The 22,959-nt window shown below is 42.1% G+C and overlaps 1 protein-coding gene across 1 annotated transcript in view; it reads right to left on the bottom strand.

The window, feature by feature from the left end:
* The window catches only part of PGM5 (phosphoglucomutase 5), a 170,457-nt gene that overhangs the window by 22,121 nt on the left and 125,377 nt on the right, over positions 1-22,959 (bottom strand). The window contains exons 9-10 of the mRNA XM_003782926.1: positions 22,322-22,505; positions 7,469-7,603 (exon numbers count right to left, since the gene is read on the bottom strand). Coding sequence (XP_003782974.1) covers positions 7,469-7,603; positions 22,322-22,505 — 319 coding nt within the window. The remainder of the gene's footprint in view (positions 1-7,468; positions 7,604-22,321; positions 22,506-22,959) is intronic.

Here is a 22,959-nt window from a genome sequence, read left to right as displayed (position 1 = left end):
CCTCATATTATTCTTTAAATTCCTGAACGCCTCCAAGTCACGCCTCTTTTCTAAGCAAACTCAGCCAGCTCTTTAACTCGGTCATAGAGTTGACAGCCCAACCTTTTCACCACGTGTTTCTTTTCTAAACTCTCTCTACACAGTTCCACCCTTCCCCCATAGTTCTAAATTACAGCATAGTTCTAAATTTTTATTTTTTCCCTTGGAATTTGGAATAAAATATTTCTCATATTTTTCCTTGCATATACGATGTTAATACAACCCTGTGCAAGTTTTCTTTTTAAAAACCATGTAATGTTTTTGATATATATTTATCTCGTATGATTCTAAACTCATGCTCTCATACACACACATACATAAATACACATATGAGTATTTATCAAAATTTTTCTTGTCATGAAAATTGAATGGCTAAGTAAATACGCCCATTAGGTGTCACTTCTGGACTCCATTCCCAACTCTTTCATATCACAGATATTATTTCCACTTCTAAGTTCATTCTCCAAAGTCTTGACCACTCACTCCAGATCTCTTATTAACTATAAAGCATAACCGGTATGTGTTTAGAACATCATTCTTTTAATGTTTTTAAAATCTGTGTGTTGCTAATTAAAATTAAGGGAGAGAAAACTGGTTCTTTTTTAAGCACTAATCTACTATAGTCACTTTTATAAGCATCATTAAAAGAAAAACTTTAGACCAATTAACAGAGTTTAATTGAGCAAAGAATGATTCTTGAAATCAGGCAGCCCCCGGAACCGGAGGAGACTCAGAAAGACTCTGGGCTGCCACAGGGACAGATAACATTTAAGGACGGAAAAGCAAAGTGACATACGAGAAATGGAAGTGAGGTGCAGAAACAGCTGGATTGGTGGCAGCTCAGCTTTGGCCTTATTTGAGGACCAGTTTAGACAGATGGATGCCTGGGATTGGCCGTAACTTGGCTGCTGTGATTGGCTGAGACTGAGCTACTTGTTACAAGAGAAGGTTACAGTCTGTAACCTACACTTGGGTTGCAATTCACCACGTCTGTGGAAACCTGTAGGCCAAACTTAAAATATGCAAGGAGGAAGCTTTAGGCTAAACTCGATTAACAGTGTGAAATAATAAAGGATATGTTTGGTCTTGTCCCCAAGTTTTTGGCACACGTTACTAAAACCTTTGAAATTTCCTGAGTGACAGTAGTGGCCACTGTTATTCATATTTCCCTTCCTCACACCAGACTTTACCCTGATAAGGTGACTCTGGGTGAGCCCCATAGTAGTTTCTGGTTGGAGGCTGGCTGCCAGAGGCGCCTACCTCTGGTTAGAGAGTTGGAACTTTCAGCCCTACCCCCTGACTTCCAGGGAGGGGAGAAGGGCAGGAGATTGAGTTCAACCATGAAGGACCAATGATTAAATCAATTGTGCTTACATGATGAGCCCTTGGAAGAACCCCTGGAGACCTTCCAGGCTGGTGGACACGAGGCGGTGCTGGCCTCAGAAGTAGAGGCAGTCTCATGGGACTGACCCCTTAATATGTGGGGTCTGAGCCAACTCCAGAAAGTGTCAGAATTGAATTGAATTGTTGAACACCTAGGTAGTGTCAGAGAATCAAAGACTAGTTGGTCTGAGAAAACATCTCGCAGTAACACTGAACTGACGCTCCAGTTGTAGCCTTGGACTCGAGCATAGGTAAGAAGAAATTCTTTCTCCTCTGGACCCCAATTTTGGCATGGGCAACATGAGTTTTGTTATATGAAAGGCCTAGTTTGACTCTCAAATCCAGAGTTTACCTGTTTTATGAGTCAGAATTGCTACCAGACTCAGTTTCCCCACCTGCAAAACCAAGATGATAATTCTGCCATGGGGCCCATTGGAATGATGATAAGATATATCCTTATTTTATTCAAACCCTCAATGGTAAGAAATTGGATGTTAGTATCAAGGTTCACACTGAATACAGAATATTTCAGTTTCCTATCTGCCATAATTGCTCTAAGTATGCCAAAGAAATGAATGCTCAACATTGCATTAATTTAGCTAAATTGTATCGGTCATTTACCAGACGTCAGGTATTATTCTGTGCATTGGGGATACAGGGAGCTAAACTGACAAAGTCCTACCCTCCTGGGGCTTTCATTCTACAATGTATTTACATGCCACAGAGAAAAGTAGAGCAATGGGGGATACAAGAAGTGTCAGGGTATGAAGCTGCTTTATAGTGTCAGCTGGGATACCCTCGCTGAAGAGTGAGGAGGGAAGCCACGCAGATGTCAAAGGGAAAAGCACTCCAGGCAGAGAGAGCAGCCATGATAAGCCCACGAGGCAGAGTGTTCTTGGCATGTTCCCCCAACAGTAACTAGACTGAGGAGAAACAGGAAGAGAGATAGGAGGTGAGGAGGAGCCAATTCCAGGAGGGCCACAGCAAAGGTTTGGGCTTATCTCCGAGTGAAGCAGAGGGAGGATTTTGGCAGAGCAATGAGGTAGTCCAACATGATTTAAAAGGATTGCTGTGGTTGGGGTGCTGAGAATAGGGTAAAGGTAAGGAGACCAGTTAAAAGACTCCATAATGCAATACTCTAGAGAATAGTGGTTTGGCCCGGGAGAGAACGGTGGAGGCAAGACGGGGTCATTCTGAGTGTGTTTTGAAAGTCACATTGGTAGGAATTGGAAGTGTATGACAAAGAGCAAAAGAACCTATGAATCCTATAGGGTTTTTGTCTGAACCATTTGGAAGAATGGAATTGCCATTCATGAGATGGAGAAGACATTAAAAGAAACAGGATGTTGGGTTTGTTTGGGGGACACAGGAGGTGGACAATGAAATCTTGCAGGAGTCAAGGTGTTGTTGCCTAGAAAACATTTAAGTGGAGCCCAGTAGGCAGTGGAAATAGAAGTCTAGAAGACAGAGACCAGTGTGTAAGGGTGGAAGGGCACTAACATGTACGGCACCAATGTAGGTGTCATTCATTCTACAGGTTGAGAGAATTCAAGGTCCTGCCGAGAGGGCTCCCAGTTCAGTGCATCTAGCTGGTTGCTATTCAAAGTGTGGCTTGTGGGCCCACAGCACAGCCCTGCCTGGGAACTGGTCAGAAACACAGACTGTGTGGCCTTCCCTACACCTGGATCAGAATCAGCATTTTCCCCCAGAACTTCAAGTTATTAATATGTAATTAAAGTTTGAGAAGCACTCATCTAATGAGCATTATCAAGAAGCTTTTTAAAAAATAGAAGTTCCACTCTAGAACAATTAAAGCAGAATCTCTAGGACTGGCCCCAGTCACGGGCATTTTTACCAAGCTTCCCAAGTGGTTTCCATGTGCAGCCTGGGTAGAGAACCAGTGATCTGACTCTTTGCTGCTGGTCTGTTTCCTCTTTGCCAGTTGGTTTATATTGCTGGGGCCCCTGGAAACCCTTCTCTACAGAGATGTGCAGTTCTAAGATAAGATGAAGGCCTGTTGTTAGACTAACCGAATCTCCTGGTTCATTGGGGTCAGTCTCAACCTAATTATAATTATCTTTCACTCTCAAAGCACAGATGGTCCCTGACTTAGGATGGTTTGTCTTAATGATTCTTCAACTTTACAACGATGGTGTGAAGCAATACACATTCAACAGAAACCACACTTTGAGTATCCATACAACCATTTCTTTCAATTTCAGTACAGTACTCAATAAATTTCATGAGATAGTCAACATTTTATTAAAAAATAGGGTTCGTGTAAGGGGACTTTGCCCACCTGCAGGCTAATGTAAGTATTCTGAGCATGTTTAAGGTAGGCTAGGCTAAGCTGTGATGTTCAACAGTTTAGGTGTATTAAATGCTTTTCTGACTTAATGGTATTTTCAACTTACGGCAGACACAACCCTGCCATAAGTCTAGGACCATCTGTATCCTGGTTTAGATGATAAATCATATTTTCTCCCTTTGTAAAACGAGATGGCTCTACATTTTATTTCTGGATCATAAAGTCATATTAAGAACAGAGAGCAAAATGACAGATGACCTTTGGGTTGACCTTTGGGTTGACAGATGAATCAAATATAGAGGCATTCTTGGTGCTTCGATATTAGTCTTTAAAGTCCTATAGGTACACTTTATCTAAAACACATACATAAGTTCCCCAATTTCCTGCAGGCTGGAGAAATTCAGGCTCCTTGCAAGAACTGGGGTGGATGAGGAGTCAGTGCATTCTGCAATGACAGAGCCAAGGGTTGATTAGCCACAGGCTGATTATCAGTCTGTGATTAGCCTCGCCCTTAGCAAAACTTCTCCTTCCTTTTCCTTTTGGATCCTCTATTGTTCATTAGCTACTCCACCCATGGCTCATGGGGTCAAGGAAAAAAGATTTATAAAAAAAAAAAAAAAAAAAAAAAAAGCAAGCTCATTTAGCAGCCCTGCTAATAAAATGAATGGGAAAGAGAAGATGGAAACAATCCTACTGTTTCTGGTTACCTGCGAATTTAAACCCTTTTAAATCATCCTTTTGTTCCCAAATTACTACCAGCTGGTTTGAGGGCTGACTGAAGGTCTACTGATTGCCAGTAACATTAAAGTAATCTTGTATTTCTAAAACCATGTGCTCTTCCAGCAATAGGTCTTTGGAAGCCTCCCTTCCAGATTTACCAGGGAGAGAGTGGAGCAGGGGAAACACCTTCTCCTCTCCTCAGGTCCTCTCCCCTGTCCTTCCTCACCTTAGCACCAATTTGTAGGTGCATACTGATAGAATTGTTTACAAATATTTTTTGATGTTGGCAAGAAATTATTTGACATCGATTTAAAACACATAGCATAGTCACTGTACATAAGGATGCAAGTGGAGAATCCTACATGTGGGAGTAGAGATTCATGTGCCTATAGATTATGTCACAAGTTTTCCTAATTGCACCACCAGGATAGTTACGAGCACTTCCGCAGGGCGACCAGTACAACATTCTCTGTTCATATGTGTTTAAAATGCCTGGAAAAAGGACCTGCCCCTGGGTAAAACAGCCAGATGCAGATGAGCCAGGGAATTCTCTGTCCTCTTGCAAAATAACCTGAATATAGATGGCTACGGAGTTAGCCAGTAAAACACAGAAAACTACCTGCTGAACTGGAGTAAGATTATCAATGATATCTTTGCAAATTAGAGAGGTATTTTAATGGGTGTCTGTGTGTGTAGGGGGTTGGGGGGCCTGCGTGCTTGTCCTCTGCTTTCTGGGCTGCAAATAAGAACAAATTAAAAGGGTGGAAGACGTTCTCTCTGCAGCTAAGAAAGCAACACAGGTTTGTCTTGCCCTGCCGGGCCCTGGAGTAGTAATAACCTGAGCATTTTGAGGAGCATGGCTGAGCTCTGGTCTCTGCCCACCCTTAACCAAATGCTTTTCCTTGCACAGATCCTCCAGGGCAGAAGCAGGTGGTCCTGGAACAAACACTCTAAAAAGCTCCCAAGTACTCCCCTTCAAGGCCTGTTTAAAGCTGGTTAGTAATTAAGTCCTGCAGAGAGAATCTTCTTCCCTTTGTTGACGTCTTTAAGTGTCTTTTGTAATCTTACTCTCCATTATCTTCTGACTTAAATGTGTATCATGCCACAGGGCTTAAGTTAATACATCCATGATATATGATATTTTAATAAGGAGTTCTAGTTTAATAGAAAATTCTGAGCTAGATCATGTGCTAAAATACCCTGCAGTCCCCATAGCCAGGTCTGGGAAAACCCTGATGATTAGGGTGGGAATGTGTGCAATCAGAAGAGCAGTATCAATGAAGGGATTCCCATTAAACCTGGGAAACTCTTTAAACCAATAGGATAGAAAATGTGCAGTAACGGGAACCAAAACAAGCAATATTTATTTTTATCTTTATCCACACAATCTTCCAAGAGCAGGCCCATGGAGATTTCCAGCTGCAGAAGAAACGCTTAATGAAAGTACCACTTTGCTTTTGTGGACCACCAAAGAGATAGGCTCAAGTGTATACAGAAGTATTTTCATGCTTGTCTAACGGCCTGGAGTCAGTCCAGTATGGAAGGTAAATAAAAATAAGGAAAAATCACAACCACTTAGCCTGTGCAAATAGGGGGAAAAAATGTTGAGAAAAAAATAGCCTAGAGTCAGAGTGAGTCACAGTCGGTGAGGCCAGGAATATCATTCCTCACCCTGTACGTAGCTCTGGACGTTCAGGTCCCTGCTTTAATCTCCCTTCCTAACACGAGATGTAGACGAGGGTTTTATTTGGAAAGAGTACCAATTCCTGCATGATTTGGTACTATCTTGGGCAAAATGTACTCACTAACAAATTATTTTGGCAGCATGTGGGCCATCCCCTGCATGGAAAGGCTATGATCTTGAGAGGAAGGGCCAAGGGCTTTCTGCTGCTCATGTGCTCTGCCCTCTCACGATCCTGGTGACCCTGAGAACAGCTCTCAGCCTCCCAGGCCTCTGCTCCCCCTTCTAGAAGGATTTCACTCCAAACAGATCTTCTGCTTATAGGGTCAGGCGTAAGGAAGGATCTATGGCACCATTATCACCAAGTTCTTTGAGACTCTCCAAGGAAAGATACCATGAAAAAAAAAAAAAAAAAACTAAACTACTTACGAAAAAAGAAAACCTTCCCTGATTTCTTATTCCATCAGGGCAAATTATAGCTGTAAATTCCAAGCATCCCTAAAACGAGTAGCAGTGAATATTTCTCTGTTTCTCTATTTTTCCCACAGAAGAAGTGTTGCAGGTGGAACCAATGTTTTCATTTCAAAAAATCATCTCATCAAGGACTCTGCTTCAAAACCCAGAATGAAGTGACCAAGACAAGGGCAGCCAGCAGTGTAGCTCAAAGTACTTAACTTTGAAGTGAAGCTTTCTGGTATTAATTACCATTGCCTAGAGTTTTAATGAATACGGGAGTGGGAAGGCTTATGGTTGTCTATTTATGATCTTGAGTTCTTAATTAGCTCTATTGTTGAAACATGAAGAGGCTTTGCCAAGCACAGGCTGGTCTAGCCTCATCGATGTCCTCCCTTCACTTAAAAGGACGGCCACAGACCCTCCTATCATGGTGGACTTTATGGCCATCTCAGACAGGACACCCTGGGTGGTATCTGTATTGGCACCTCAAAGTCACACATTCAACCCAGAGTTAACCAAAAACTTGAGAGTCAAAATGTACATGGGCATAATCAAAGCTCTGCATTATTTAACCATCTTGACTCTAACTCAGAATTTCCTTATCTATAAAAGGTACCTCCCCTTAATTTTACCCCAATTAACAAACAGTCAAGACAGGCACGCTATTTAGGTCTAAACTTCTTTTAGGTACTAGAGAGCAATTTTTATGTCTGAAACACGGTACTGCGTGAATTAAACTTGCTTGGAGTTGCACTAAGCTTGCCCTTTAACTGAAGGATCGATATGCCTTTCCAGAAAGTAAAATAACCCACACCAAAGGCCCAGGGGAACTCTCTAAACTTTTCAGGGTCTATGAAACACACAACAGCTCTGCGCTGTACCTGTGGTTCCTGGTCATGGCCGCTGGGATCCCTCTCGTAGCTCTCTGCATACAGTCTGATGGTGGCCCGCATACCACTGGAGGAGCTGAGCCGGAAGATGAGCCGGGATGCGTCTGAGAAGATGATCCTCAGGCCCTGAGACCAGGAACATCCAGAACGGTCAGTGAACAAGTGAAAACACAGGCAAGAATAATTAATACCTACTAAAGAAATCAGCATGTCTCTATGATCTAAACACAGAGTCATCATAACTGCTAAGTGGCTCTGGATAGTCACCTGGGCAGGACAGTGCATGAACTTGCTTACCACTAGCCATTTGTCTCTATTCTACTTCTGTTGCTTTGTAGTCATGTTGGGGGAAGAATTATGAGCAAAACTGTGAACAGATGCTCAAGTTCTCTTGGCCTGGTGGTAGGGGAATCAGAAAGAAGTGGAGGGAACGAAAATGAAATGATATTTGATAAATATCCCTGGGGCCAAAGCCAGTCCCTGATAAATCTGCTGGATGCAATGGGGGTAGACAATTCACCTGTTAGTCAGACAAATTACCCACAATAAAGTTAGCCACAAATGTTGCTAGACTTTGCATAGTCCTCTGGTAGCACCTGAACCCAGCACCTCCATCAGCTGGGTTCTGAGGGTTGCTGTGCACATTGCCAGCCTCTTGGTTCTCTCCAGACCTACACACCCTCATAGTGAGTGGGTGTTGGGTGAGAACATCCCCACTCTCTATGTATTTCTTCTACACAGAAGCAGGGATATTTGAAAATTATGACCATAAGATCATAGAGACTTCTGTTGAAGGAAATTTGTTCTCCTAAGACAACTGGTAAAGTAATTATTGTAAATAAATATGTTGGCAGGGGAAGGAAGAGAAGGGAAAAAATAATATGTTTGGGGACTTATTACTTCTGAAAAAGTAGATAATTCTGGCAACATTCTCCCTAGGCTCCAATTTATTCTGGAAACTTCTCTGGCCTCAAATCTTGTCTGTTAAGAATAAACCATTGTTAAAATATATGTATACCTGCTACATACATCTGATTGCCAATTTTTTATGCTGACCCCCATCTGGTGAGATCTGCTAGAGGCCCTGTGGTTCTCTCTAAGTGCCTTTCTGCTTTTAAGTTTTGTAGGCAAAGGTTGTTCTAATTCTCAAACAAAAAGTTTTAGTTTCTTTTTGGATGGGTCCAATGTCTTCCATAAACGGAAGCCATCCTCCCCACTGGCAACTAATTATTCCACAATATTAGTTTTGTAAACAGGGTGATAGTCACTCAGCAAAGATTCTAGAGTGGCCCTTATGGACCAGGTACTGGGCTGAAATCTGGGTATATAGGAAGAGAAAGACAGAGCACTTGCCCTTCATAATCCAGGAGTAGTTTATTACAATGAACAGAAACTGTTTTCTTGACCACCTTCCCCTCCTCAAGAGGGGAATAGTTGCAAAATTCCCAATGGTGCAAATGAACCAATTAGCTACTATGCAGAAAGCACTGTATACCCAATTATGTTCAAACTGACAAAAAAGCCTCAAAGGTTTCACAAGTATGTTCATAAGCTTCTTTTGTAAACTTTTTTGAAGTTATTCCTTATGTTACATTCCCATTGTCAATACGCCTGGGTCACGCAAACAAGTTAACTTTTGCTCAGGGCTATGGCTTACCCACAAATTGAGGTAAAGCAATATACAAGGCTGAGGTCCCAACCCACCTGTTGTTGCAGATTCTAAGTCACTTGGAGCCAACTCTTCTGATGATCCCCTAAACCGAACCCTTTAAAATAATTCCCATTACACAATTAACCTCCCAGATTAGTCTGTGACCAGTGGGAGGTACCTAAGAATCTAGGTCCTAACAAATCATCAATGCATGTTAGACGCTCATAAGTTAGCATTTGCACAATGAAATTATTTTTTCCCCTGAGGGTAGCTATAGATCTGTGGCTGTACTACATTACACACTCATAGAAAAACTGTTAGAATCTATAACTGGTAACCAGGAATAAATTTTGCCCTTCAAAAGATAATAAAACTGTGAATAGCACACAGCAGCCTGCTGGAAATGGTCCAACATTTTCTCTCTCCGAGGAAGCCAAGCATGAGGCCCTCATTGGGAACCCATGATGCTGTTTCATGTGAGGAGCAACACGATTCTCCTCCATGTGGAATAAAGGGTTTTTTAGAGCCAGCCTTGTTCTGTGCTGTGATGGTCCATGTTTGTTGAATGCCATTTTGATGGGTGAAAAGTTGTACTGAATTGTTTTAGGATTTGTATCCCCAAAATGAACTTAATGAATCTGTAACCCAGCCATGGGCCATCATATCATCACCTAGTATCAATTAAAAACTACAAGGCCAGGGTGGTGCCTTTGGCTCCAAGGAGTAGGGCGCCAGCCCCATATACTGGAGGTGGCGAGTTCAAATCCAGCCCCAGCTAAAAACTGAAAAAAAAGAAAGAAAAGAAAAACTACAAGGCCAAAGTCACCCTTGACCAAGACTTGCCAAGTTTCTAATAATTTATTAATTTCAACAATTAAGTATATAATTTGCTTTTATTTTTTAGGATATCCTAGGGATTGGGATATATATATCCTAATGTGTGTGTATGTGTGTTATATATATATACACACACACATACATACATACACACACATAGCCTGTGGGTAAAAATCTGACCTGCCACCTGTTTTTATAAAGCTTTACTGGGATAAAGAAATGTCCATTCACTTACGTGAATACTGTGTATATTGCCTATAGCTATTTTTGTGCTGTAGAAGCTGAGTGAATGTGACAGAGTTCACCCAACCCACAGACCTAAAATATTTAATATTCAGTCCTTTACAGAAAATGTTTTCTGAACCCTAGTATAAACCACTATATTATCTACAACATAGAATATTTATCCGTCAGTGCCACAGCAGAAAATAGAGATATAATCATCTCCATATCAAGATCTCAGTAGAGAGAAATTATGTTTATGAAGACTGTTAAAAGAATGTCCAATTCCTCCATTCCCGAGGTGTCCCAGAAACTTCTAATTCATTTGGACTATGTTTGGCCCAAATCAACTTATTTCTGAACCCCTGCTCCTGACAGAAATGGACTTACTATATTGCATTTAGTTTTACATTCTCACTTTTAGTGCAGGGTCCTACAAGCTACTGTCTTACAGAATCCCCTTCTGTACACACTACAGAAACATTGTTAGAGACTGTGTGATGTTCTGCATGAGACTTTTCCTTAAAAGCCAAGGATTAGAAAAGCATTTCCTTCCCCAAGGAAAGATTCTTTCTCTTTCTGACAACAAGAACTTTGTAACTAACCACATTTCCCTTTTCAATATGGCTGCCAGGATACTCGATGCCAAACTTGAGATCCAGCCCAAGTGGATCCTTACGACTTGTACAACTATAAATTTTTCTTCTTTTGTTCTTGACTCTTTACTCTTATTTATATATTCCCTAGTCTTGATTTCTGTTTCTTATTTATATTCTAACAACTTCATTATGTGTTTCCGTTGCTACAAATCCTCTTGAGAACGAGGCCCAGTGAAAATGAATAAAACACATTCCCATCACAATGTCAGCCTAAAATTTTGGAATTGCTGAGCTACATCTTTGGGTCCTTCACTGGCTAACAAGCTCTGGAAAGGCAGAGCCTTACAGACCTGTTCACTAGCATTTTATTCTCAGAGCCTAGCAGAATGCCAGCACACAGTATGTGTAAACCCTCCACAAACACTTGTTGAATGAATGTCACTGCATGATCAGTCCCCACTGAGGCAGTCTCTGAAGGCCTCCTTCACAGTCTTCATGGGGAATTAAGGGCTGACGTGTGCTCCTTGGAGAGGAGTTGTGAAAGATAAACGAATGAATACAAATCGCCTGGCATATCATTATGATAGTGGCTCTACAACGACTACTCATCCTTTATTTCTCAAAATGTCCTAAAACAAGGGACAGTTCTGGCTAAAGACAAAGGAGTTATGTGACCTTAGAAAAATCATTAGACCTTTAGTACTGCACACTGGAATCAGGGGAAGATCCTTTAAAAAATGGCAGTACCGGGGTGGCGCCTGTGGCTCAAAGGAGTAGGGCTCTGGCCCCATATGCTGGAAGTGGTGGGTTCAAAAAAAACAAAACAAAACTGCAAAAAAGAAATAAAAAAAAAATTATAAAATGGCGGTGCCTGGCTCTCACCCCAGACGCTATGAACTAATTCTCATGTATGTCACTTGGACACTGAGATTGTAGACGCTCTCCTAGGGATTCCAATGTGCAGTTTAATGTGGGAACCACTGCAGAAACCTCTTTTCTCTGGGGCACCTGTCTCATCTATCAAGTGACTGGACTAAGCTACACACGAGTGGTAGGAAAGTCCCTTCAGGATTTGAGGTTTCAGGCAGATGCTACTATTGCACTAGGATCTTAGGAGGACTGTAACATAGCAGACCTAATTAAAAAAAAAAAAATCATGCTACTGAGGTTTGAAATCTTCCTCCTAGGGCCTTGTCAGCAGCAGAACCATTAACAGGGGTCCTCAAGCTTTTTAAACAGGGGGTCAGTTCACTGTCCCTCAGACTGTTGGAGGGCCAGACTGCGGGCCCTGGGACAAGTCGGCTGCTAAGCAGGACAGGCAGCAGTGGCAAAAACACCTGGTAGGCCCGATAAATGTCCAAGGCGGGCCACGTGTGGCCCACGGGCCATAGTTTGAGGACAACTGCATTAGCAGTACCTCCTCTTGAGCCATCTGACGCTAATTGTTTTTAGCACAATCTTATAAGATATTCCCAGAGCAACCATGGCAGCTATGGTAACTGGCCTACCCAGGATGACACAACAGCCACTAGCTCAAAACATGGAAAAAGACGCCCTCCTCCCTTAGAAGACAATGTTAATTCTGAGGCAGGGTGCAGCGCATCCAAAGAGCATTTCTGTTCCAGCCTGGCATTTTCTTACTTTGGAGTGCCTGTGTACACGTGCTTCAGTGATGAGAGTGAAGTTCTGCACACCTGAGCTTTGCCCCAGCAAGAACAAGTGGTAAAAGATTTCATCTCCCTCGTCCACAACTATGTCTACACAAAAACCCTCCAGTCTGTTTCCAGTTATCATTGTCACTTCTCTTTTTCTCCCTAGATTTGCCCCATCTTTGATTAAATCTTTATGGAGAGTCCAGTTGGAAATGATACAGGAATAGCAACTGGATAAACTCAGGCTGGAATTCTGGCTTGGCCGCTCTTTAGTTGGTGGTCTTGAGTAAGTCACTTAAGCTCTCTAAGCCTTAGTTTCCTAAAAAGCAGATGAAAAATAACACAGCCTAGCTTACTAGGTTGCTGAGAGCATCACATCATAAACTATATGAAAAGTGCTTTAAAAATTATCACTATACAAGTATTATTCTTATGCTAAACTTTTTTGGGGGGGGGGAGACAGAGTCTTACTTTGCTACCCTTGGTAGAGTGCTGTGGCATCATAGCTCACAGTAACCTCTAACTCCTGGAACTCAAGCGATTCTCTTACCTCAGTCTCCCAAGTAGCTGGTACAATGGGCGCCCACTACAACACCTGGTTATTTTTAGAGATGAGGTCTTGCTATGGCTCAGGCTGGTCTCGAACCTGTGCACTCAGGCAATCCTGCCTCAGCCTCTTAGAGCACTAGGATTATAGGTGTGAGCCACCGTGCCTGGCCTTATGCTAAACTTTTAATAAAAATGGCGCTATGCACCAAGTTTTCGAACTGTTCAGATTTTGCAAATGATGACTAAATAAAGCCTCCATGTTGATGGTTTGTGATGTGAAAGTTGATACTTATTTGTTCTTTTACATTAGGTGGAATTAACGTTAACTTTGAGAACTTTGCTATGCTCTTTCAAATCACTGCTAAGATCATGGATCTCTTACCATTTATTTTCTCTGTACCGCTTATTGAACTGGCTTCTTTAGCAATTAAAAAAACCTCTTGATTGATTGATTTAGTCTCTTAAGGTCCTGAAGGAAGGACCTTAGAGTCAACCAGGCCACTTCCTGGAAGTTATTATAAAAACTTGCTCAAAGGAACGGATAAGCAAGAATCCAATGTACTTAATTCTAATATGAAGGCAGTAAATGATCTAATACAAGAAGGGGAGTAGGGGAACGAGGGAGTCGGGAGAGGGGAGAAGGGAAGGGGATGGGAGGTCACAGTGTATGTTACCCTCGATGAGTCGCAAACAATCAAAAAATAAAACTTGCTCGAAGTAACATATTTAGTAAATAACAGCTAGGACTGCGGTCTAGGTCTTCTGACTCCAGGCTTACACTTGACGTTGAACCATATGAAACTATTGATGTTTATATATTGCTTCTCACGTGACATGTTTGAACAATATCTTATACATTGTTAAGGTTCTCAAATCTGACACAGAGTCTTAGGTAGGTATCTGATAAATGTTTGCTAAATGAATATTAGGGTTTCTGTTGATTTGGAATTTTTTTTTTAAAAACTGCGTGTAAATCAGTACAGGGAAGTCTGCAAGTTGCTAAACACACACAGAGCTGCCAGATGTTAGTTTGGAGACTCCAGAACACGTTGCAGCCAGGCGGAGAAGGATGAACTGTACATTACCAACAGTTATTTGGCAGCATCTAACCTAGTCAAATACTGATGTAGGATGAATTCCAGGGGAAAACAGCATATGGTCATGAAATCTGGTGTACTGTCACATATACAGTTAGTTGGCCACACCAGGCATGCAAACCTGGAGACAGGACAGCCTTGGAAGAGAGAAGAGAGAGACTCTGTGATCTTAACTCAAATATTATCTCCCAAGGGGAAATTTCAACGATTTATCTGGAAAGCTTCAAGGTGAAAATGTTGCTTTGCAGCATCTGACCCATATTTTGTAGAAACAAATACTGCAGCCTGGAATGCAGATTTGGATTGAACAGGTAACTCTCTCTACAAAAAAATTACCTAGAATTATGCATTATTCTTTAACTCACAGAGTTAGCTGTGAGCATGAGTTCACAGTGGTTGAACAAAGCACCAGCTAGTGCATAAGGTGCCTCTGCATTATAAAAAGTTGCCCCCTCTGTGTGGACAAATTACAGAAAAGCGTCCTCCCTCTGTCTGCCCCGGACTTCAGCTTCTCCTCCCCCTTTCGACTGGGTACGTCTGTCTGTGCAGTGCACGGCCATACCTAGCTGCCCTGTGCTTTGGAACAATTCTCATCTTTTTCTTTTTGCAAAACCAACCAACCAGGCCTCCTGAAGGCCAACAATTACAAAGAACTACCTGGCGAAACCAACGTCAAATGACACTCTCAACACACTTTTCAAGTACCCACTTGGCAAAACCCATGGTAGGTGATGGGAAAGCTGCTTAGAGAGTGAAGATGGGAGAGTTACTCTTCATCCAGATTCCAACGGGAATCAAAACGGGAACAATGAACCAGGTCACACACCTTCTGTGTCCCCATTTCTCTGGCCAGAAAGAGAGGGATCCCCATTCACATAACACCCACCTAAGTTCAGGGGTATTCTGAATTCAGACAATTGTCCAGACAACAGCTTAGCTTCCTCTTTTGATTCCAGTGATATTGTGAAGATTTTCCTTTTCCTTTTTATTTTATTTTTTACTTTTTCAAAAAAAGCCTACAACACCCTGCTCTTCCTTTTCATATTGATGATTCCTGGTGAAGGCTGCCCTCCTAACTACACAGAAACTTTCGTATTTTAGTAGACAGTAACTTTGCTTAGATTCTTACTATACATCTTAGGGCAATTGTACCCTAAAATAGTTTAATTTTATAAGATAGTTCTAAAGCAATCAACTTATGCCAGAAGGAAGGTAATTCATTATAACAGAACTTCACTAAATTAGATGCAGGAGAATGAGACCTTCCCAACTAACCAGAAACTCTTCAAATCAGCCAACAGGTCATTAAGAAGCACCAAATACATATCTGGTCCTTGAAGGACAAATAGGAAAATCACAAGAAACGTAGCTATTAAAAATTACCTTTTTTTAGACCATGGTTTTCAAGATGTCCTACTGAGAGTCATATTCAGTACAACATACAGTCCAAGTGTCTTCACTTACTGCAACGTTCTGCTCATGTGGTAGAATGGACACTGAAGTTCAGAATCACGATCATAGCTATTCTAACAACCCACTGAGAGTGCCTATAGAATATAGCACCTCTTTATGGAAAGCTAAACAAGCATACAACCACATTTGATTGAAGAAAAGCCTGTCATCTGAGAAGGCAGTTTCACTGGGCTGGCTCCTTACTTGTTCTTCAGGGCACAGGTGAATATGTGTCCCCTCTTCATGGAAAGTTTTCCAGAGTCTTAGTTCAGATTAGTTCCTCCCCACTATGCATGTCGAAATAAGTTCTTTCTCTGTAATCCTGTCCAATAAACTCTAGTAATTGCAAGTTGAATGTCAATATGTCTTCCCTGCTAGACTGGAAGCAGAAGGCAAGAATCTCAAATGTCCTTCATGCTGTTGTGTCCTCAATGCCAGTGAGCTGACTGGCATAGTTTCGGTGTTCAGTAAATATTCTAAACTAAAAACATGAATTAATCTAATTTCTGCTACTTTGACCATATTGTATGAAGTTAGGAATAGAATTTATATTTATTATAGGGATTTTTTTTTCCAACATAACTTGCAAAAGAACAGGAAGGTTTTAATCCACATTCAATCACAATGTGCTATATGTAATGCATGTACGCCCTACTCTCTAAACATTTCTGGTACTCAATGTAGAGGGAGTATTGTAGATATACTAACTTTCAGATTTTTTTCATTTATTTATTTATTTGTATTAAATCATAGCTGTGTGGAACCAGCTATGATTGATATATAATTTGAGATATTTTTTATCAAACTGGCTAACATAGCCTTCATGTCATTTTCTTAGTTGTTAGGTCAAGACATTTATACTCTACTTTTAGAAAGATTCACTTGTACCCTTGTCTAACTTTCAGATTTAATAAAATAGTGTAAGTGGGCTAATCAGTGCAACAGAAAATGATTTCTAAGGTTCTATTTCTAGATTAACAAACCACATCCCAGCAAATGGCACTCCAGCAAAAGGGACAATGATAAATTGTTACTAGAACGGTCTCTCAACTGGATCATGGATTAAAATGAGATCACAGTTGAAGTTGAAGGTTGACCAGGTAGCTCTGAAGATAGAAGAACTCAGTTTTCAAGCTCTAGTCCCTTTTGTGGACACCATTTGGTTGCCTTTATACAATGCTGCCTGTGATGATGCCTGGATAAACTTCCCTGCATCTGCTGATGGAGGTGGGTGGCAGGGTACACTGTAGACCACTGCATGCTGGAGCTAAATGTGACTTCATGATTACTAACTGACTTTATTATTTCTAAATACAGAAATTAAAAATGCAGACACTTTCCTGCACATTAACAACTCTAAAACCAAACTGACTTCAGCACCAGTCTTCAAAGTATGCTTTCTGTCTGAACTAATTTCAAATGGTTCTTTTTATCCCCTAGGTTGAAGACAATATCAAAATGTTTCCACACAGCTGTATAACTTGAAGAGGCATTACTAAGCTCAGGGCTCGCCTGACCTAAATTGGATTTGGTTTTCCACATCAGCTAACTGGTATGCATTTATTTACATCAGGTTTTTTAATGTTAGCTGAACTGTTACTTGCAAATAACTTTAGCACTGGCAGAATTTCATATGATTTGAGCTTGTTAGAGGAGAAGCTGGCAAAAGAGACTCGGTTGCTAAAATTTTGTTCCTCAAGTGTCAAAGTATTGCATTTTCAAAGCTAATTTTCAAAATATAGACCATAGTTCTGGACTGCTGTCCACCATCAGGGGACATCCTGTCTGCCAATATGGGCCCATTTCTGTCATACTGTCCTTACTCACAACACGGGATGGGGGTATTCCTTCTATCAGCCCTGGGGCATAAATACCGGCACTGATGTGGAGAGACCAGGACTTGGATCACAGGTAAGAAATGGGGAAAGGGCACAATCTTGGTGTTGATAATGTCCCTCAGGATACTGATGGTGGAGGGAAGAGAGAGAACAGCCAGCACCATGGAAACCCTGACGTTTGCACAATGAATTCACCCTTGAGAATGAGTCGGCCACTCTTCCCTCCCCTCCCCTCATTCCCCCCATCTCTTTACAAGACGTGAATCGAGAACTTATTTATCTAGTCAGCAATTGGATCGCTTAGCCTCACAGTAGCCATTGGCTAGTTTTTCCTACTCATATTGAAGGAGACTGGCATCAGTCACTCATGTGACCAGATTTTACTTGAAAATAAATAGGGACATTTCCTCCTGGGGAGATAGAAGGAAGAAGTGCAGTTGTTGAACCGTGCCTCATTAAGTTGCTATTTCTAAATCAAACAGAGTCTCTCTTGGGCCCTGTTTGTGGGAAAACACACATCAGCTTCTCTCGGAGCCTAAGGTCACAAACGTATCAGACATTTGGAGGCAGTTACAGAAAATCCCACGGAACCTGAGCAGCCACAGCGAGGCCAGAAAGGGCCCCAGGATTTCACATCAGGGGTGAGAGCTTCCGGCCTCTCCTCTTGCTCCTGACCTGGAGTGACCGCACGGGGTCTCCCAGGCAGGACAGGCTTCTGTGTCCATTTCCACAGCAGCGGAATCAGAGGGGGTTGAGGTGTGATTGTCCCCAGGACGGGATTTTGATTTCATTTTATGTAGAGAGGCATTTCTGCTTTATCTCTAGAGTCATATACAAAACAGCTCTCCCCCCTTCCCCCACTAAGTCTGTTTCCTGACTCTGATCTCAAGTGAAGGACAAAGAGGAGAATAAGCCACCTTTAAAAACCTTTTCCTTTCTGAAGCAGTGATGTGTGTTGGGGGGGGGGGGAACCAGAGGGAGACAGAGAAATGTGAGTTTGAATCAGCTCACAGATGACTCAGAAACTGCAGAGATCTTTTCATATCTTCACATGACACTCCGCAAAGTTGCATTTATTTTTCTGCTTTTCTTATCATATGTGACTCATTAAATGCTAAGATCTTTCTTTCTCAAGGATGCTCTTTTAACATAACCAACAGAAATATGTTTTCTAACCCTAATGGTGTACTTGAGAGCACGCGTAGTGAGAATAAAACAGAGCTTGGCAGGCTAGGACTGCAATGATACAGCTTGGCCTGGTCAGTTTAGGTCCTACATGACCTTCACCTCATGTCTCTTATTCTTGCTGTTTTGTAACAGGTTAAGTTGCAAAACAACTTTTAGGTTTAACCTAAAAGTGCGTATCTTGCGTAGTTTAGGGCAATTGATTTAGAAGATTAACTTTTGAATTGGAATGTTGTTTTGGGTCATGGGTTGTCCTGATTATTGTTTATTATGGGTCATGGGTCATGCCAATTATTAAGATAAGGAGATACAGGTTAACATGGTCTTTGCTTTGAACTTTCATGTATAAAACTGTGCTTTTAAAAATGGAAGAACAGAACAGTCTTGGAGAGGCTCCTCTCACTGTTCTCCAGAATTGCTGGCCTTCTGCGAAGTGTGGTGGACCCTTCCCCGTCTCTGCATATTGGCTGACAGTGACAGGCAGCCAGATCCTCTTCGTCCAGTAACACACTGAAGATTATTTAATATATATATATTAAATATATATACACATTTGATTGAGAGAGAGAGAATAAGAGATTTATCCTTTCCTCAAACTGATATCCAGTCAAATTAAGAATTCTGGTCAGTGGGAGGGCAGGGAACTGACTTCCTTCTCCATTATCCTATGTATGGTAACTATCACCAGCCCTCTCCCCAGCCGCAGTTCAGAGAAGTAGTTAAGTAACATGCCCAAAGTCACAACTCTAGGCAGTGACAAAGCCAGCCTTCAAACCTGTGTCTGTGACTCCAGTGCGACAGAATTCTGAGGAGGACCACAGCAGGCTGCAGGGCAAGCAGACTTTGCAGTATTACGGTTCCCTTGGGCTTCGCTAACAGACATACTTCTGTTCCTTCTTATGGAGATCAAATATCCTTCTATATTAATTTTAAAATAACCCCTAATATAGTAGGTTGTTTTAAAATAACAGTATCTTAAAATAAAAAAGACATAATGTGTTAGTTTGTTTTGCATTGCTATAAAGGAATACTGGAGGCTGGGTAACTTGCAAAGGAAAAAAGTATTAATATATTCAACCCACAGTTCTCGGGACTGAACAAGAAGCATGGTCCCAGCATCTGCTTCTGGGGAAGACCCAAGGAGCTTCCAGTTGTGGTGAGAGGAGGCGGAGGAGCAGGCACATCATATGGGGAGAGAAAGGGCAAGAGAGAGTCCACTCTTCATCTATTGTGCACAGTGCAATGGTACATTTTACAGGTTTTTTTTTTTAGAGACAGAGTCTCACTTTGTCACCCTAGGTAGAGTGCTGTAGCATCACAACTCACAGCAACCCCCAGCTCTTGGGCTTAGGTGAGTCTCTTGCCTCCGCCTCCCAAGTAGCTGGGACTACAGGTGCCTGCCACAATACCCGGCTATTTTTTGTTGTTGCAGTTTGGCCGGGGCCGGGTTTAAACCCACCACCCTTGGTATATGGGGCCGGCACCCTACTCACTGAGCCACAAGCGCTGCCCACAATGGTACATTTTAAAACTATTAAGAGTATAAATGTCTAACCATGACAAATACGTAAGTGAGGTCATGGTTATGCTAATACATTTGATGGAAGCTTGCCACATTGTATATCAAATCAGCACCTTGTACCCCATAAATGCATTAATGTACATAGTTATGACTATGTTAAAAAATTAAAAAAATTAAAAAATTAAAAGTTATACATCAACATTTAATTAATTTAAAAATAACTAAAAGAGTAGAATCGGAATGTTCCTAACACAAAGAAATAGTAAGTGTTCGGCCGGGGTGGAGGTGGGGGAATAAACAACTAGCTCTCCTATGAAAACTAATAGAGTGAGAACTCCCTGGTCATCATGCTGAGGGCACGAAGCCATTCATGAGGGGTTGACCCCTATGACCAAAATGCCTCTCACCAGGTCCCACCTCCAACACTGGGAATGGAACTTCAGGATGAACTTTGGAGGAGCCAAGTATCCAAACTGTAGCCCACCATAACAAGTATTAGCAAAGGTGTGGGAAGACTGGAACCCTCTCACCCTGCTCGCAAGAATGTGAAATGGGAGGCAATTACTTCTGAAGACCGTATGGCAGTTCCTTTAAGGGTTAAACAGAGTTGCCACTGGCCCCAGCAATTCTACTCCTAGGTATATACCCAAGAGAACTGAAAACCTGTGTCTGCACAAAAACTAGTATATGAATGTCTACAGAAGCATCATTCATAATGACCCCCAAATGGAAACAACCTAAATGTCCATCAACTGATGAAGAGGTAAACAAAACGTGGTCCATCTGTGCAATGGAACATTACTTGGCATTAAAAGGAAAGGTACACTGATATATGGCACAACCTGGATGGACCCTGAAAACATCACACTGAGTGAAAAAGCTAGTCACAAACGACCACATATTACATGATTCTGTTTATAGGAAATATCTATGGTAGACAAATCCATAGAGACAGAAATTAGATCAGGGCCTAAGGGCTAGAAGGGTGTTAGAAGAACGATGATGCCAAAAAACACAGGGTTTCTTTTGAGGGACAGTTAAATTTTCTGAAATGGATTGTGGTGATGACTCGGTAAATATACTAGAAACACACTAAAGTGTTTCTAGTTTCACTGAGTGTGGTACGTGAACTGGTCTCTCATCACACTCACTGAGCCAAATCCAGACCCACAGAGAAGCTCCAGCGTGATTCAAGGTCACTGGCCAATGAAAATGTCACCTTTAAACAGGTGAAATGTAACGTATGTGGATTATATCTCAATAAAACTGTTGTATGCTTATGTTTTAAAAACTGCACCATGAGAAAAACAACTTATGAACTTGGTAGGCTGTCAATAAATACCCATTGAATGAATACACCAAGGTACTCTGAGTATTTTAATAATAATAGTAGATCATAGTTCGGCTCCCATAGAACAGTGGTTACAGAGCCAGCCACATACACAGAGGGTGGTTGGTTCAAACTCGGCCTAGGCCAGCTAAACACAATGACAACTGCAACACAAAATAGCTGGGTGTTGTGGTGGGTGCCTGTAGTCCCAGCTACTTGGGAGGCTGAGGCAAGAGAATCTCTTAAGCCCAAGAATTGGTGGTCGCTGTGAGCTGTGATGCCATGGTACTCTACCCAGGGCCACATAGTGAGACTCTGTCTCAATAATAAAATAAAATAAAATAAAATAAAACTTGATCAGTTCAATTCAAACGTGTCTTTTTGGTACCAACAGTTTGAAAACTTATGCTGACTTTGCACAACATGCCCTGCAGTGTGCCCCAGACTTCACTACTGCTGCAGTTGGATGCTGATACCTGCTGACATCAGCACCCCACATGGTGCAGGGATTCCCCTGTACCCAACAAGACCAGCTGTGACAAGAGAACCATCTGTGACTTGCTGACAATGAGGATGTCACTGGGTATTAACTAGTCTCTCATCACACTCACTGAGCCAAATCCAGACCCGCAGAGAAGCTCCAGTGTGACTCAGGGCCACCAGCCAATGAAAATGTCACTTGGCCCCTGGAATCTGGGAAAATGAACAACAATCTCCTTTTCTCCTAATCCACTCTCTGCCTCTAACTTGCTCGGTAACCTTCATCAAGGGCTTTCCTCTTTGCCAGCTGTAGAGTTCTCATCTCTAAAATGAAAGGCTTGGAACTGATCCTCACTAAAGACATCCCCAATTCTAGGGCACTTTGGCCACTGGTTCTAATAATCTGCTTTAGTGCCTCCCCAGCGAGTACCTGTTTCTTGGTCACGGTGCCATCCACAGGGTCCACGTACTCAAAGCAATCTGTCTTTGCCACACTGTAGACATGGCTCCCCACGGCAAACTGCTGGCCGACGAAGGACTTGCCTGTGACCAGGGCCTCCAGGTCCCTCATGATATAGTACGTCGTCTTGGGCTCCAGCCCCACATAGTCAAACCTGGTAAGGGAGGGCAGGACCCAGGATGAACAAAAATCTCACTCAGAGAACGAGCAACCGGGTGGTTCTCTCAACATCATTTCATCATTGGTTCTGTTGTCAGGGAAGGACAGCACAGAAAACCACCCTCAACCAGCTTCCTCCTCCCACCCGGCCCTCCCTACAGCATCCAGAGTGGTCTTGGGAAAATTACATCATGTTGCTCCTTTCCTGCACCATGAGAAAAACACCCATCATGTTGAGAATGAAACTCAAAGTCTTACTAACCACAGTGTATCAGGCCTGTGGGATCTGCCCGCCCACCATAGTGACTTGACTTTGTTCTGCTTTCCCCCCTGCTCACTTGCTGCGGCCACGCCGGCCTCTTCTCCTGTGCTCACTGACACTTACCCCTCCTGCCTCAGTCTTCTGCCCTTGCTGTGTTCCATGTACCTCACACGCTCTTCCTCCAGCT

The sequence above is a fragment of the Otolemur garnettii genome, unplaced genomic scaffold, assembly GCF_000181295.1.
Source record: "Otolemur garnettii isolate 467f Iridium unplaced genomic scaffold, OtoGar3 scaffold00006, whole genome shotgun sequence".
Taxonomy (NCBI): Eukaryota; Metazoa; Chordata; class Mammalia; order Primates; family Galagidae; genus Otolemur; species Otolemur garnettii.
Note: the sequence above shows the minus strand (reverse complement) of the source record. Positions and strands in the feature narration are given on the sequence as shown.